At 44.4% G+C, this 16,895-nt stretch overlaps 3 protein-coding genes across 4 annotated transcripts; 2 read left to right on the top strand and 1 right to left on the bottom strand.

Moving 5' to 3' along the window:
* Positions 1-203: 203 nt before the first annotated feature.
* On the bottom strand, positions 204-4,083 carry LOC138621752 (uncharacterized). Its single transcript, XM_069700021.1, has 7 exons — positions 3,914-4,083; positions 2,666-2,773; positions 2,463-2,519; positions 2,211-2,369; positions 1,775-1,931; positions 1,305-1,405; positions 204-374 (listed from the first exon to the last, which is right to left on the bottom strand). The coding sequence occupies exons 1-7, from the start codon at positions 3,923-3,925 to the stop codon at positions 210-212; spliced, it is 759 nt and encodes a 252-aa protein (XP_069556122.1). The 5' UTR covers positions 3,926-4,083; the 3' UTR covers positions 204-209.
* Positions 4,084-4,718: 635 nt separating this feature from the next.
* On the top strand, positions 4,719-11,511 carry asb15b (ankyrin repeat and SOCS box containing 15b). 2 transcript variants are annotated; one of them, XM_069699951.1, is made up of 15 exons: positions 4,719-4,794; positions 5,081-5,189; positions 5,416-5,468; positions 5,680-5,811; positions 5,936-6,100; positions 6,493-6,599; positions 6,701-6,839; positions 6,930-7,101; positions 7,468-7,628; positions 8,139-8,283; positions 8,375-8,530; positions 8,674-8,776; positions 8,883-9,036; positions 9,179-9,314; positions 11,463-11,511. In XM_069699951.1, the coding sequence occupies exons 2-15, from the start codon at positions 5,083-5,085 to the stop codon at positions 11,509-11,511; spliced, it is 1,779 nt and encodes a 592-aa protein (XP_069556052.1). In that variant the 5' UTR covers positions 4,719-4,794; positions 5,081-5,082. The 2 variants fall into 2 exon arrangements, with proteins under 2 accessions (XP_069556052.1, XP_069556051.1); XM_069699950.1 differs by lacking the exon at positions 11,463-11,511 and adding an exon at positions 9,638-9,935.
* Positions 11,512-11,526: 15 nt separating this feature from the next.
* Positions 11,527-16,651, top strand: lmod2b (leiomodin 2 (cardiac) b). The gene is made up of 6 exons (XM_069699953.1): positions 11,527-12,063; positions 12,334-12,825; positions 13,338-13,598; positions 13,704-13,901; positions 14,737-15,210; positions 16,198-16,651. The coding sequence occupies exons 1-6, from the start codon at positions 11,788-11,790 to the stop codon at positions 16,222-16,224; spliced, it is 1,728 nt and encodes a 575-aa protein (XP_069556054.1). The 5' UTR covers positions 11,527-11,787; the 3' UTR covers positions 16,225-16,651.
* Positions 16,652-16,895: the final 244 nt, after the last annotated feature.

Below are 16,895 nucleotides of genomic sequence, written 5' to 3'. Positions count from 1 at the left end.
CCTCCAAAAGAAGAGTCTGGGGAATTTTGTGACACACCTGCCATCCCAGCAGGTGAGTTGTCTCTTGTACAGTTGCTCTGGTCCATGCACTCAGCAGAGGAGTGTCATACCACCCTCGTGTTTCCAGCAGTCTCCCGCTGATATCAGAACAACCTGGAGAGTGAGTTGTTACACTGCCGTCCAATTTTTCCTTCTTTATTAATCATGCTTCATCCACTTTCATGTTCAGCGATCGCCTCCCCCGCTGGCTGAGTGTCAGCGGCGTGGGCGAGTGTTTGAAGTGGGATGGAGATAGACACAGTTGGGATCATGTCAGAAGGTGCCATTTGGCTATTTTCAGTGTTGAACACAGGTAGACACCTTCCAGTCTTAGCCTAAAAATAAGAACAAAAAAATACACAGCGTGAACAGTGGTCCTATATCCTGTTTGTCAAGTAAATATAAAAGGCACATAATACATCTCAGAAGTGGCCATTTATATTAACAGAGCCTCAAAGTACTACTGAATATTTGATGAGCTGCTGTCAACTTTAAAGGAATTGACTTCCTGGAAGTGCTCACTAAAGTGAGGACACATAACAGGCAGGCTTTATCAGACTGACCCGCTGGGACCAGAAGGCACAAGAGTCAGTATGGTTGAGGGAAATTTGGCACCGAGGAAGGTTTCTTATATCACAAAAAGCAAGAGAACCACAATAGTTTGTGGGATTTCTACTCAGGACATCGTCCTCTCTGAACAATTAGATCGGAAAGGATCATTTTTCACAGGCTACTTGAAAAGAACCAAAAGAGTCCAGGAATTGCAATAATTGTGGTATGAATATTAAGGATTTAAAAATTTGTCCATTTGCATCATTAACTATTCATACATTCATGGAATTATCCGCCCGAAGAGTACAATAACTACAATACTCTCAACAAAGGAGGGAGAAATTAGCTTTTAAATTGGCAGGAAAACTGCCCCCAAAAAAAAAAAAAAAGAGTCTTCTTTGGCATTGCAGTATTTTGAGTTAAATGCTAAGATCAGTGTGCTAATAGTAATAACAAGTCTGCATTCATGCTAAAATCTCCGGGAGGCTACATAGCAGGAAATGAAGTAAATGCTAACATGGAGACGTTTCGGTCGTGTTTACCATCTTTATCTTTATCGTGTTTTAGTATGCGAGCTTGTTAGCATTTTCTTGATAGCACAAAACCTAAAAGTGGTCATTTCATTCATTTTTCAGGTATTTGGACTTGATCCCCAAGAAAAAAGCTAATTCACGGGGTTCGACGGGGGACAATTCGATGGTTCACTTCCTTACCAGCCACAGTATGAGAACAACACAAGCTGTGAAGGGGATGAGTACCAAGAGAAAAGGAGATCTCTTCAACCAGCTGAAGCCACGATTCTCCTCCACACCCCCTGTAGGAGGGAAATTATTGGAAATGTTACCGACTACAGTTACTTCTTAGAAACATGATAGTGGGCAGGTCACTCCCTTCAGTCTTTATGTATTGAGGGACCCTGGTGGGAGTCAAGCTTCCCCATTTTGTTCCTTTTTGTGATGTCAAGTGGTATAAAAAAAAACGTATGTAGCAACAATACTTCGTAAAACTCGTTTTAAATGCTTTTGATCAGGCAGCCGCTTTAGCAACATGTATTGTCTGTGTGTGAGCTCGAGGGCATTGTGGCTGTGGTCCTTGACCCTCAATCAATATCTGCCCACTGAGCTGCTTTAAAGCATCAATAAAAAAAAAAATTACAAAATTAAAATTAAAATGCATGATGCACCTGGTGCTTGGAGATTAAGGCACGGTGGTGGCTTGCAGGAGAAGCTGGATGTTCCTTGAGCGGCAGTGTGCAAGACGTCTTTGATGTAGTTGAAGTAAAGGCCAGACAATAAGCTCCCTTCCTGATAGTGACATTGGAAGACTTGCATCGCTGTTTCCTAGAAAATCAGACAACAAGTCATGCTGAAATAACTCAGTGGTGCAATTCAATGTGCAAAACAGTTGCTCAATGTCACAAAATAAGAAACAGCTCTGCCTAAAATTAAGCTGCCGTGCTTTGCAGTTCTGCTACAAAAGCTTGACAGACACAGAATCTAATCTTATACGTATCAGACTTTCAACTCACTGAAAGCATGCATATCACTACACAAACACCAATTAATTCGATCACACACAGGCAGAAGAGCGTACAGCGGGTGGAGTCGCTGATTACCCACCAGCTCCTCGTGGTCAAAGGTGAAGCGTAAACTCTTGAGCATTGCAATGAAGACGATGATGTTTTCTTTGTTGGAGGAGATGGCACCGAACATGTTGGCCAGCTTCTGAAGACTTTGCTCCAAAGGATAGATATTTAACACCACCCAGCACGTGCCAGCCTGGAGACGCAAGGACAAAACACCTTTTGTTCAACACAAAACCAAAGCGTTCCTCATTTTCTAAGTGGCTGTTTCACATGGCTTCATACATACCACTTCTTTGGGAATGTAACTGACAGGAATCTCATAATCAGAAGGGATGTTCTGCTTCTACAGTGGAAATAGTGACAGAGTAGGATTTGTAAAACATACTGTAGCATCTCGGAGACAATCTTTTAACATACAGCGCATATAAACATGTACATACAGTAACATGTGATGTGTACATCAAGCCTGCAGCAACTCACTAATCTCACCAATATTGACAGCTTGTTCACATCATCAGTTATCGGTGCTCCAAATTTTCCAGAGCAGAGATTCAAACTTGTTACCAGACTCAAGAGGAGACAAGGTGTTTTCAAGATCTGCAGGTAAAACATACAGCCATCATTCAGACTATTCATACTGCAGATATGTAGTATAACAATGACGTTAGTTTCTAAGGATGTCCGAGTATTTATTCACAATAACTCTGATATACATGAATCCAGTTTTACCCTTTCACCTGGAAGCTGAGCAATAAAACCACACCGATAACTACAGTATCTTACTGAAGGGGAGCACGATTGTATGTTTGCACAGGACAGCACAATCCCTTTCCTCCCCCAGGTTGGGGCGAAGATTTGGATGTCTGTCCTAAGTATTAAAGCTGGTAAATAAAAGGCTGGATAACATGATCTGTAACTAAAAATGCCCCCCGGTTTATATCCAAAACAGAGCTGCAGTCAACTAATCAATTAGTGAATCCACAGAAGAGTGATACATTTATTATTTAAATTGACCAACTATTTCGATGGATGTTTGGTGTTAATTATTTGAGTAAATTTAGTATCTTTCCGGTTCAAACTGTTAATTTTACGCATTTAAACAAGAAAATGATAAGCCAATTAAATAGAAAAGAAAACAGTTTTAAGCAAACTACAAACTAGTTGGGCCCTTTTATCATCAACAAACATTCCACAAATCCATTTGACACATTTTATCATCATGTTACTGAACGCCCCCTTTGAGCGAGTGTTGCAGCAGCAGTATAAGAAGCAGTGACTGCAGACCTCTTAACACATTAAAATACCTCTTAATGCAGCTTCAAAAGGAAGCATGTAACATGAATACTTTTACTGTGGACTCTAAAGATCAATTTAGTGCAAACTAGTAAAATATTATTAAATTGTAGGATTACTTTATGTTTCCTGTTACTGAACTAAAAAGGAACGTCAGAAATCAAATAAGCTAAATTTGATTTAACCCTCCAAAGTGCAGTGGAAACACAGGATGAGCTTAGTGATTTCTCATTGTAGGTAAACAGCTTCCAAAGGACAAAAAAATATACCAGAGTGTAATTTTTTTTTAAATATAAACTGTAATATTTGGATATTTAACAAGTACAACAGAAGTGGGAATTTAGCTAAAGTATAAAGCTGTATGAGTATAATTATCTATACACTTATAACACATTTAGACTATCTGTGCAAAAATATGTAAGAAAATGAAAACATACTACTTACTTTCTTCCTCATATGGAGCAAAAATCCAAGGTTTCTCAAATGCAGTGCATGAAAATGAGTGTTTTCAGTTCAAAGACGGAGCTCATCTCTGTGTGTGTGTGTGTATGTGTGTAATGTAAAAGCGTAGAGTGAAACTTGAGGATGGGCCGGCAGTCTGCCTTCCCTTCAGGCAAAACTGCTGGAGTCTTTTGACGCGGTGGAGAGGCCGCCTACAGGCTGAGTCATTATGTCACACGCTGACGCTGTCTGAGACTTTTTCCACAAACTCCCACGTATCAATTTGTTCGTCAGGAGAAAGTGGGTCCTTGTTCTCTCCAGAGCATTATTGCGCTTCAAATATGTCAAGGTTATTCCCCAAGCTGTTGTTTGGAAAGTGAAAATGAGATGACCAGTTAGTTCAGATATTCATCTGTGCTCTTTGTTCTATCGGTTTATCATCTCTATTCATCATAATATATAAATATATATATATATATATATATAATTCATTTTCTCTTTTTTTGTTCTCTATTTTGGCTCGGAGATACCCATTTGTCATTATTGGATTGCTCGAGTGTTTGTATACACGTGCAGAAGTTGAGTTGCATAATCTACTGATGATGCAGGCTGATGAAGTAAAAGCCATTATCCATAATTGATCCCCATTACCAAATCAATACCGGTGATAAAGGATAGATTAAGCAAATAAACACCAGCAGATGAGCTGAGAGATAATTAGTGAGATGCTCTTTGATAACTGCTGAGCAGAAGCACTCTGAGCTGAGTCAGGTCATCTAAAGCAGGCCAAATCTAAATATAACCTGGACAGCTCAGGACCCAACAAAACAAAAACAAACAGGCCGCAGGCTGAGGAGCTAAAGGACAAGAGTTCAGATTAACAGGTGAGACAGATTGATACGGCTAATATGAAATGATACTTCATTTTTATGGTGTCATGCCAGATATGACAGGCTTACACTAACACTCATATGACACCTTTCACCGAGAAACAAGCTGCATGTCAAGACAAAGCACGCCAGCTACAAACGTGTGACTTCAATGTCTTAGAATTGACCTGCAAATGTCACTTAATTTTGTGCAAAACTCATTTTTATGCAGCTAAAAGATGGTTAGTGTTCATAAGGAAACACGTGTAAGCCCTGTTTGTCATTTTGTCCCTACATGTAGAAATGGATGACTTTGAGCAGGAGGGCATAAATGAAGAACTGATTGAGTTTGCCATTCGAGAGAGCATTCAAGATGCCGACAAGTTGTCGTGTTCAGTACAAAGAAACAGGTAGGAGAGAGTCTGAATGGGCCGAAACAAATATGGGTTAAGCTACCAATCGAAACGCCAAGTTAATATCTATTGTTAATGCAAATGTGTTGATGGGGGAAGCGGACAAATTAAAAAAAAAAAAGAATAAATTTAAACCTGAACAAAACACTGTAAAGAAGTTCAATCATAGTGTTTGTAGAGTAAAAGTGTAGATTTGACTCACTATTCTCCTCTTGTTCATTAGAAAAGAACCAAACAGTGCAGACTTCATGAAGATAATGACGGCTATTCACGAAGGTAAGGCTTCATATTTAAAATGTGTGCTTGTGGTGTCACAATAAACAGCCATGTGCATCATTAAGCTCAGTTATATAATGCAGAAGCTCCTACGGTATGAATGCGAGATTTTGTGGGTGTAGTTTCACACGTGTCTCCATGCCTGTTGTCCATGAACGTTACAAATGTTTTCTCTGTGTGTCCTGTGTGGGTCGTGGTTGTATCTCCGCAGGTGACGTGGTTTTGCTGCAGGTGCTGTCAGGTTGCGTGTCTGACTTCAGAGAGAGCGACAGCAGGGGCCGGCAGCCTCTGCACGCAGCCGCTGTGCAGCCGCAGCAAAGCGTCCTGCACCAGGTGCTGCAGGGTGAGAACCAGAGTCTGATGAAACAAAAAGCACTCAGGTGGACGTCGGTTAGAATCCCTGCAGGATAAGGCGATATATTTCTCATTTTCACCCTCTCTTAATGGTGTTTTTTTTTTTGTTGCAGCGATGACATCCACAGACCTGAACCTGGAGGAGCAGACGGCGGACGGGGACACGGCTCTGACTCTGGCGGCGGAGGCCGGCCTGGTGGAGAACGTCCGGCTGCTGCTGCAGCACGGAGCTTCACCGCACAACACCAACAGCAGGAACGAGTCTCCTCTGCTCATCGGTAGCGCAACACACCACAGAAAGCTCACAGTCACTTACACACTCGCTAATGCCTCATTAACAGCATATTACTGGTTAATATATATATTAAGTCATTAATGAACACTTAACAAATAGCATTCTTAAATGAAACAAGATTTTGGGTTGCCAGGTTATGAAGCTACATTTAAGATGGATCTGTGTGTTGTCCATTAATGTGTCTGTTTAATCAGCTACAAATCTTCACAATGAGCCATGAAGCTTTAAGTCACAAATCCATTGTTAAAATGTTCCTTTTTTTTTTTTTTAATTGTCTGCATTTTCAGCTGTTTTGTAATAGTAACTTCTTCATAAATGAAAAAAATAAATCTTTCCTTCATGTTTTTACCGTCTCACGTTTGTATTCTTTTGTAGCCGTGAGACAGAGCTCATACGACATGGTTTCATCCCTCATCCTGGGCGGGGCCTTCATGGAGCAGGTGTGTCTCACGAAGTGGACGGCCACCCACGAAGCTGCAAAGGTGAACAGCGTTAATACTGGCGGGAGAATCAGAACTCAACATTCAGGCTACATTTCCCGTTCCCTTCTCTGTGTTTACCTGCATCCCGTCTCTTCCACCAGGTGGGCTGTCCAGCTGTTCTGATGCTGCTGCTTCGCCACGGCGCCAACGTCGCGGCCAGAGGACTTCATGGGGTGACACCTCTGTGCATCGCAGCTGACCACGGCAACACTGAAGCTTTGGAAATGCTCATAGCGCACGGTAAAACGCTGGCATGCTGTTGAGAAACCCATTGGTGTTAAAATTCCTCCACTCATGAGGCTGTGTTGTACTTCCTCTGCCCTCCACTAGGTGGTGATGTCAATGCCCAGGCCAGCAATGGCGACACAGTCCTGTATGATGCGTCTGGATCTGGAAACCTGGACTGTGTCGAGCTGCTTTTGCAGCACGGAGCCAACCCGAATGTAGCCAGCTACGCCTGCCAGCTGCCCATCCACCGAGCTGCATATGAAGGACACATACTGTGAGCTGTGAAGCTGTGTGACTGTACACTGACCGGAAGAGCATATGGCAATTTTCTCATGTCATCAACTTCAAAACATCAGAATTTAAATGGTTTCTGCATTAAAGAAATTGCTCAAGACAAATTAAAATTCCTTTGCTCCTATTTTGCAGCCAAATTTGACAAATTGTAGAGTCCACCTCACAGCTCTGCAGTGTTTCCTCCACAAAGCGCCTTCTGTTCAATCGCTGTTTTTCAGCTCTTTCACAAAAAAACACAAACCACAATCTAATGAGTATTCTTCTCATTTCCTTCCTGTTTTGAGCCGTTTCTGTCGCTCCCTCTCTTCCTGTTTGTCTCCGACCCTTCCCCGCCCTCTCTCCTCAGAATCCTGAGGACTCTCATCCCCATCACCACGAAGAGAGCTATCCGCCTGTCGGGCCAGAACCCCGTCCACTCTGCAGCCGACGGAGGACATGTTGAATGTCTGGAGCTACTTATCCAGAAGGGCTATGACGTCAACGCACTGCTCGATGCACACATCTCTGGTATTTCAGAGCTGGATGCACAAATCGACACACCCTCAACTCAGGAAATATTGTCACCTTAATGCTTTTCTTAAAATATGCAAGACCTAATCAGTGCATCCATACATGCACAGAAGGTTTGTTAAATCTAAAGATGTATGCACCCACACTTATACAACTGTAAATAAAGGTTGTAGAGGGTTCCTGAATGCACCACTACAGGGCAACATTACAGGGCAACAAAAATGCATCTTTAAATAGAGAATAAAGATAAGTGAGGGTTCAGTGAGACGTTTATCTGTCAAGAAAGTTGAAATCTCTGCAAGCTGGTTTCCATACTGTGTAATCAATGAAAAATAGAGTGGCTCACAGTGTCAGGTAAATAATTTTTAAAGGCTAAAAACCACTCGCACAGTTTCACAAGTTGAAGAGTAGATCAACACTTATGTTCAGAAACAATAATTAACATTTCTAATCTATTTTTATAACCGTCTCTGGGAAACCTCTGATCTTTTGTACATCGTGTGACAGAGAACTACGGGGACCTCAGGAAGAGTCCTCTGTACTTTGCCGTTTCCAACGGTGATGTGACGTGTGCCCAGATGTTGCTGGCATCTGGAGCCAGAACCGACCTGGACCCGCTGCGATGCTTCCTGGTGGCTCTACGGGCCGAGAGGTGAGAAGCACGTGTTTTTCCTCATTCAGAATTTAGCTGGTAGTGGCAGAGCAGCGCTGCCGTAACCTTTGACCTCTCTGTCCACATGCAGGTACGAGCTGGTGCAGCTGTTGCTGTCCTATGGAGCGGAAGTGAACTGTTATTTCAGAGTGATCAGCAACACCATGTTCCCCACAGCCCTACAGTACTGCCTCAGGGACCCTGCCATGCTGCGACTGCTGCTCAACAGCGGATATCAAGCTCACAAGTATGGATACCTGCTGTACGATGAAGCGGGCTCATGTGCTTTGATAGAATTTAAGGCACCAGTTTTTTTGATGTTGGATTTCATGTTTAGGAATTTAAATTAAAAAAAATTCCCATGGTCATGTTGAACCCTGTCTCTGGTAGGTGTTTTCAGTGCTGCCATGGAAACAGTGAAGAGCCGGAGGACACCTGGACTGCCCTCAATAACCAAGCCTACCAGATTTACAGTCAACCTAAAGTCATCTCAGTAAGAGACGACACGTCCTCATCTGCCACAGTCAGGCTACTAAAGTCCTCTAATAAAAGAGGGAATAACTCGGCTTAAATCACATACCTGATCTTTTTTCTGTCAGTTCTGCGACTTTGTGTCGGTGTCGTGGCTGGTTCACCTGGCAGGCAGCGTCGTGAGGATGCTCCTGGACTACGTCAGCTACGTCAGCATCTGTTCGAACCTCAGGGGCATCCTGGAGAGGAGGCCGGAGTGGGACGAGATCTCGGACATACTGAGTAAAAAAAAAAAACAACCACTGCTTTGGATAGAAACACACACATAATAAGAACATAGGAAACAAACATGATGAGGCATAGTAAACTTTGACGTGACCGAGGATGAAGTAGCTGGTGGTTCTGTGTGTTTGTGTGTCCCCAGGCGAGCCACGGTCTCTGCAGCACTTGTGTCGGCTGGTGATCAGAGGTCAGATGAGCCTCAGGATGCTGAATGACCCTGAAGCGATGGCTGCTGCTCCTTTGCCTCCCAGACTGAAAAACTACCTGACCCACAAACAGTACGACCCGTTCAGTGAACTCGTGAAACACTCAGACTGAAAAAAACCCCCAACACAAATCAAAATTAGCCACTGTTACAGGCGTATGTTACATTGCCACAGTGCATTTTATTTCCCTTTTTCTCAAAATGATGCTGTATATTATGCCACCTCGGCATAAACCAACAGTTCTGTGTTGCTGTATAGTTAGTGATTTCTTTCTATTAGTGTCCATGTGTATTATCTACTGCATTGCATTGTGGTAAAAATACCATTAATACATCGAAAGAGTGTACAATATATGAAATAGACCCACACAGGTGTTTTCACTTCTCACTAATTAGACTTAAGCTGGGCAGGGAACTCGAAGAGGTCGCTAAACTACATCAGCCAATCAGAAGGATTGTCCCGCCCCACCGGGCGCAACCCAGTGCGAGAGACATGTCAATCAAGTACAGCCTGTATAAACGGTCTAATTAGACAGAGTAAGGGAAAACAGCTGTGTTGGTGGACGATATTGTTCTCACTTTGTGCTGGTTTTAAGTTTTGTACTTTGTTTAACAGTCAATATCGGGTTTGAAAAGTAATAGCATTGTTACTTAAAAACAACATGAATTCGTTTTGTCATTTTTTTTTTTTTAAGAAACAACGTTTAAGATATGCCAAGTGTGTCTTTTGGATCTGAGGCTTACTGGCTGAAATCACCACAGCAGCATCACACAAGTGTTTTAGCTCGATATGTGTGTTAATACAACAGTTCGCTGCAGAGTGTGAGCGTAACCACAACACAACACAACACAACACACAACAGCAGATTACGATGAACCTGAGCTGTTTAAGAGCCTGTAATAATAATTCCTCGTCTATCATTATTTTTCCTGCTCCAAAAATGATCAACCTAATTTACAGCAGAAATCATTTGATCGAGCGGCTATTTTTCTCTCTCAAAAACTATTAAATGCAGCAACCTGATTTAATATTACTGCACATTAATGTATTGACATAATCTGCAGCAGTTTGTTAATGTGGGGAGCTGGGACGCCTCCTTATTATAATAATTAGGAGATGAAAGGCTATACTTAAACACGTTGAATAGAAATAACTTCGTCATACTTTTTGCCGATGTCCCAATACTGCAGGACAGGCGCTTTTCTACAATCTGTCATTTTTCCAAAGGCCGCGGGGGCTCTTATCATGGTGCTATGTTTGATGCCAATCAAACTGTGTATACGTGGGTCAAGTGCAGGTTAATCTGTGATCGTCATCGCTGCCAACACTACACTCAAAGGGGAAAATTGTGAGTCACCACAAAGTCACAAGCTGTGCAGATTTCTTCAGAATATGATGGAAACGACCACAAAGAAAATGACATGCAGCAACAACAAATACTGGGAAGTTACTTAAAACTGGGGGAAGCCGGCGAATGGCGATTCCCAAATTGTATTTTGCCTTTTTTTGCCAGAGTTATATCTCAGATTCACACAGAGGAGAATACGCCGTGAAGCAAAAACAGAACAGAAACATACGGCTCAAATAGGGATGAGACCATCTATGGATGTTTGCTGAAAGTCAAAGGTGATTGCGTGACTGACAATGAGAGAGCAGCTGCAGTAATAAGCATACGTCGCCTAACCTGGAACTTCCATAGTATATTGACTGGGTTAATTTTTGAATAGACACATCAACATTTTAGATTACCTCACAGCATTAGTAATTTGTCCCATATTGTTCCATACAAACATCTTTGCCCCACATCTGTTTTGGAAGCCTTTTTGTGGCATTAGAGGTAAGGTCTGGTGATCACTTAAGTAAGTAGGATATATTATACAGTTTTAAAATGATCGAGATCAATTGACAGCAACAAAGGAGGCCATCAAATTTGAGCTTTCTGATGGACATTCAAAGGCCGAGCCAGTGCCATTTTTTTTGGCCGATACGTTATCTCTGTTTATCTTTCTCGTTGTGGGTAGCTGTTTGTTCCAGTTGGTCTTTTTTGGCCATGGACAAATTCACTCACGTCGTGGTGACAGACTACAACGTTGACAGCCACACGGTCTCTGAGCTCACTGGCTTTTTGTAGCGCTGCCTCTCAGAGCGGTGCCTCCCAAAAAAGACGCTGCATCATAGGAGCTACACGTTGGTACGTTCCCCTCTGATCCCTCTCTTAAGGTCTGAACAGCAGCTGGGGAGATTAGAGAGAAGAGGACACACACACTGAGTGACCCTCACATAAACTTGGACGGCCAGGACGGATCCGGTTCAGACTGGAGTGGGCTCTCATCAGAAGTGCTTTGATTGGGACCAGTATGTCCAAACATCTTTGCTTGGGAAGGAACATCACAACTGGACTCTGAATTTGTAATGAGCCCCTTATATCCATAGGTCTCCAGCAGCCTCATGGTGGACCGTATCTTCTGTTGGACTCAAAAGAAGAACCGAAGAACTGGTCTTGTTGTATTAGTTTAAGTTGGATCGGACTTGTCACACTTTGGCCATGAGTTGTTTCGGGTATCGCCGAGAGCTGAGTAAGTACGAAGATGTCGATGAGGACGAGCTTCTGGCGTCCCTCAGCCCCGAGGAGCTGGCTGAGTTGGAAAAGGAGCTGGTGGACATTGATCCTGACGCCAACGTCCCCATAGGACTCAGACAGAGAGACCAGACGGATAAGACTCCGACGGGCACCTTCAGCAGAGAGGCCCTGATGAAGTACTGGGAAACCGAGACACGTAGACTGCTGGAGGACGAGATTGGTGGAGGAAGCCCCAAACTGGTCAGTGACGGCATTTAATTTGATTTGTTTGACATTTGTTAAATGTGCCAGAAGCGATGCTAGTGTGTTTAATATTGTAACAAATGGAATAGATTAGTTGTCTGGATCACTAAAAGGAAGGAAACACATTACAAATAGCTCACTCTTATACACTGAAACAGCCTACAATCATTTAGTGTCACAGTAATCATGTTAAATACGTTTGAAAGAGTAGAAATGAGTAGTTACAATCCAGCATTTAAATCCCTGAAAACTTCTTTTGAAACACAGGATGAAGAACAAGAAGAGGAGTGTGTGACCGAAGGAAACAGTGAAGAAGAGGAGGAAAAAGATGATGAAAATGAGAAAGATCAGAAAAAGAATGGAAAACAAAACAAGGAAGAAGAGGAGGAAGACAATAATGCTGAGGAAGAGGAAGAAGAGGAGAGTGAGGAAGAAGAGGAACCTGTAACAGAAGAGGATGATGATGAGGAGGAGGAAGAGGAGGAGGAGGACGACGACGATGAGGAAGAGGAGGAACAAGATAATAAATCAAAACTGGAACCCTCAAAACATTCAGAGCCGCCGATGTCAAGGGCCGATAACCCAATGCAACTAAAGCCTCTGAGGGTGGAGCCTATGAGGCTGACTCCTCCCCCTCCGCCTGCTGACCCAAACACGACAGGAAACCCAACCGTTGTCGACGACGCTCTGCAACGAGCCCTAAGCAACGACCCCGAGCTCACAGAGGTTAATCTCAACAACATCGACGACATCACACAGGTAGGCATTCGCACCTTTCACGACGACTGACTCTCACAACATTTTTACATCTCCCAAGCTCTCGACTGCTTAGAAATATCACCGCCGACCCGCCCGTGACCACACGTAAACAGGAAGCGGAGAGATGTTTTCATTCTTCATCAGTTATTAACAACTTCCTGAGTTTACGTTTGCATTATTTTTTCGACTACAGCTGAATCTTTTCCGTTGTACGTGTAGATGTTTCAGGTCACCAAAAAAACCGATTTGCAACAAGAGCGCATCCAGGTGTAACAGAAGTCCCTGTATCAGCATGGTAAACAGTAACCTTACTGAACCTTGCTCTGACCTCAGCGTGGTGGCGGTGGCGGGGTATCATTGAATGACCTTTAAACATCCTTGATTCAAGTTTGAAAAAAGTTACAGTAGCTATTTCTTTTATTATCATACAGTTTAAATATTTTCTTTATACTTTCATGCTAAGAGGTTCTCGTATGTTCTGGAAAATGTAAACATTCTGATTTGCTTCTCAGGAAACTCTCATCCGATTTGCCGAAGCACTGAGGTCCAACGCGCACGTACGGGTCTTCAGCCTCGCAAACACCCGAGCTGACGACCCCGTGGCTCTGGCCATTGCTAAAATGCTGAGGGAGAACTCGTCCATCACCAGTCTGAATATAGAGTCCAACTATGTGAGCGGGAAGGGCGTGATGGCGCTGGTTCAAGCGCTCCCAGGAAACAACACCTTGACTGAGCTTCGTTTCCACAACCAGAGACACATGTGCGGAGGACAGGTCGGTTCCCATTTCGCTCCCTCTCGTCACTAAAAAACCCGTCTGCGATGCTCTTCCAACGCCATTACGGTAACTGTACTTTGTTTTGCAACCACCGCCTTCCAGGTAGAAATGGAGATGGTGAAGATTCTGAGGGAAAACTGCACCTTGATCAAACTGGGTTACCAGTTCAACCTCCCCGGACCCAGAATGAGCATGACGGGGATCCTCACCAGGAACCAGGACCGCCAGAGACAGAAACGGCTGCAGGAGCAGAGGCAGCAGCAGCAGGACGGGGCCGTCAACCCCCGAACCACCGTGCTGGTTAGCAGCTTTACTCGGTCCAAGCTGGACGATGTCACCTGTTGTCATCTGCATCCTACTAACCTTAACCGTTTTCAAACCAATCGTCTCTGTGAGGAACGACGATGAGCTCCTCAGCAGAGAAGCTGCGTGCTAATGCGGCTCGCAGTCACGTCCGGTTCACCCTGTGGATTGTTAATCGCGTTGTACTGGTAATTATTGATACGTATCAACTGATACTTGGAAATGTTTTACTCTTCAAATTCCATCCTCGACATTTGAACCGCTGGCGGACACTTCGGCTACTTCGACAGTTCAGCTGCTTTCAGTGTTAACATGCAAACTGACACTTCAACTATTCACAGTGCACATGCTTTATATTTACCCTTGCACTTCAACGTCACACATTTTCAGCTGCTTTTGTTGTTTCCTGTTAAAATGTACTTTAACTGCTTTCATTTCAACACCTCGACAGATGATTCGGCTGCTTCATCTCTTGTTCTTCTGCTTTCGCCTCTTTCCTTTCGACTGCTGGTTCGACTGCTTTCGGTATTACAGACTGCAAATTCAGCTCTATGCGGCTGAACATGAAAATGAATTGCTTTCTGGCACTATTAAATGCTTCAACTTTTACTTCAGCTGCCGCGCCAACTGCTCCGAATGCTTGAAAGTCGAAGCTCCGCCTTCGATTAAAACGTCTCACAACGCAAACAATAAACATTTGAAGATATTCAGCCTCGTTTACGCCCGCACGCGTTTCGGTGAAAGCGAGCCCCCTTTCTTCCAAACATGTATCTTTCTCAAGTTCCCCATGATTTCGTAATCTATTCATCTATTTGCCTTTCTCCCCCTGCAGAGAGGAACACCGAGTTCATCTCCTTACTGCTCGCCCAGGGCCTCTCCCTGGTCCTCGCCCAAACTGCCCCGAAGCGACCTGGCTAAAAAACAGACTCCCCCCGCGCCGCCTCCTCCTCCGCCGCCCCCTCCGCCTCCTCCGCCGCCCCCTCCTCCCCCCCCACCGCTTCCTCCCGCGCAGCGGGAGAAGGCGAGGCCGACGAGGACGATCGCCGAGGTCATCAAGGCGCACGAGGCGGGCAGCAAGAAGGTGTCAAAAACAAAAGGGAAGAAGGGCAAGAAGGGGAAGGGGAAGGGGAAGGAGTCGCGGAAGGACGAGACGAGCAGCATCCTGAAGGAGCTCAAGAACGCCCTGAGGCCCGTGTCGGCGGAGAGGAGAGGGGAGGAGGGCAGCAGGCCGTCCACTCCAATGAGGTCGGCCCACGATCAGCTGATGGAGTCCATCCGCAACAGCAGCTCCCGCAGCCTGAGACGGGTGAGGCGACGTTCGAAGGAAGTGTTATCGCCCGAGGTTTTGCCGTTTATTTGTTAATTGTGCGCCAAACACCGCGTCAAATTGAAGCCGGATTACTTAGAAGTGGCCGTTCCTCCTCTGACGGACACGGACCCCTCGCCTCGCTCGACTGCGCAAAAGGTGTGGCAAAAACCCACCGGGCAGAAGCGCAAGCACAAGCGCTCAATTCAAAACTGCCGAGTCTCTCCGAAGGCGAACCGAAACGAGCGGGGAGTTGAATTTAGAGACGAGGGTGACGCAGAAGTCAGCCGTGCCCGAGTCATCTCTGAGGCCGACGTGGTGCGCTCCGTCTCTGGCGGGCCGACAAAAGGCCGCTCGCCACCGGCCAGCACGGCGGTGTGACCGCAACGCTTTCGCACCCGGAGAGGGAAGAGTAGAAATATAGCCAGTAACGTCAGCCGCTCCGGTCAAGTGACCCCGGGGAGGAAGATAAGCTGATATTAAGGGGGGGGGAAAAAAAAAACACAGGGACAGAAAACAAAGATAATAACACAAGCAAATAAACAAGAGGGGACTGCAACCGCGGACGAGATCCGAACCCTGTTTTTCCTGTTATTATTTCGAGGGCCAACTTCTTCTTTTTTTTTTTTTTTTCCGCCGCTGTAGCTTGTTACATTGTGAAGAGTGGAAAATGGTCTGTGCCCTCAGATAGCGAGGTCTCCTCCCGTAGCTGTGAAATTCCTGCCACTTAGCGCAGGTATTAATAGAAAGCGTTCACCGGAGCCACGATAACGACAGACATAACACGTTGTTACCACGGCACACACCGACAACACGCATTTCAGCCCCCCCCCCCACCTCCCCCCTTTTTGGTAACTTGGTAACTTTTTGAAATGTTACCAAGTCACCTCATTACCATTCATCTCGTTCCCGTCTCTGCTGTTTCCGTTAACGCTTGAATTTGTTTTGCCCCGGATTCAAAACTGACATGTCCTCGTCGTTTCCCAGGTGGAAGTCCCAAATCATCTACGATAACGCGAGCAGAAAGTAAAAGAGATCGACTCGTGGTCATCGCTGAAGCAGGAATCCGCATCGTGATGACGAAGGAGTGACCGACGGGGACGAACGCACCGAAGGCGTGAAAGGTGAAATCGTTGGGTTTTGAAACCTGAAATCTTACTCGTCAAAAAAAGAAAAAAAAAGAAAAGAAAAATAAACAGGAAACTTGCACTGCAATGATAGCTTTACGTTTTAATAATGTTTAAGATTTTTTTTTTAAATTTTTATTTCACAATAGAAACCCGGTATTTGTATCTGAATTTTGAAATGAGTTGAGTGATTTGTTTACTGATGAGTTTTCTAAATTGCTGTTTTTTTGTTGTTTATTTTTGTTGTAAAATTGTAAATACGATCTGTCGTGTTCATTTCCAAATATAACCATTTGCTGTTTACGATAACACTCCTCCGAGTATGTCGACTACTTGCTTTTTCTTTGGTCGCTGGATGAGTTTCATTTGAAAAGAAAAGAGTGAAGCTGTTGTGGAGCAGGATGGGAAGCCTCTGTGGGTTTTTTTTTTTTTAATCACGAGTCCGCTCGCTGGTTGAGCGCCGCTGATGCACGTTCCCACCCGGACAGGTTCACGGTCCACCCCCCCCCCCTCGAGAGAGAGAGAGAGAGAGCGCAAATGAAAGTGGGACTTTTACGC

Source organism: Brachyistius frenatus, unplaced genomic scaffold (genome assembly GCF_029030835.1).
Source record: "Brachyistius frenatus isolate BFR_SWC_R1_liver_20210118 unplaced genomic scaffold, ASM2903083v1 Contig_32, whole genome shotgun sequence".
Classification (NCBI taxonomy): domain Eukaryota; kingdom Metazoa; phylum Chordata; class Actinopteri; family Embiotocidae; genus Brachyistius; species Brachyistius frenatus.
Note: the sequence above shows the minus strand (reverse complement) of the source record. Positions and strands in the feature narration are given on the sequence as shown.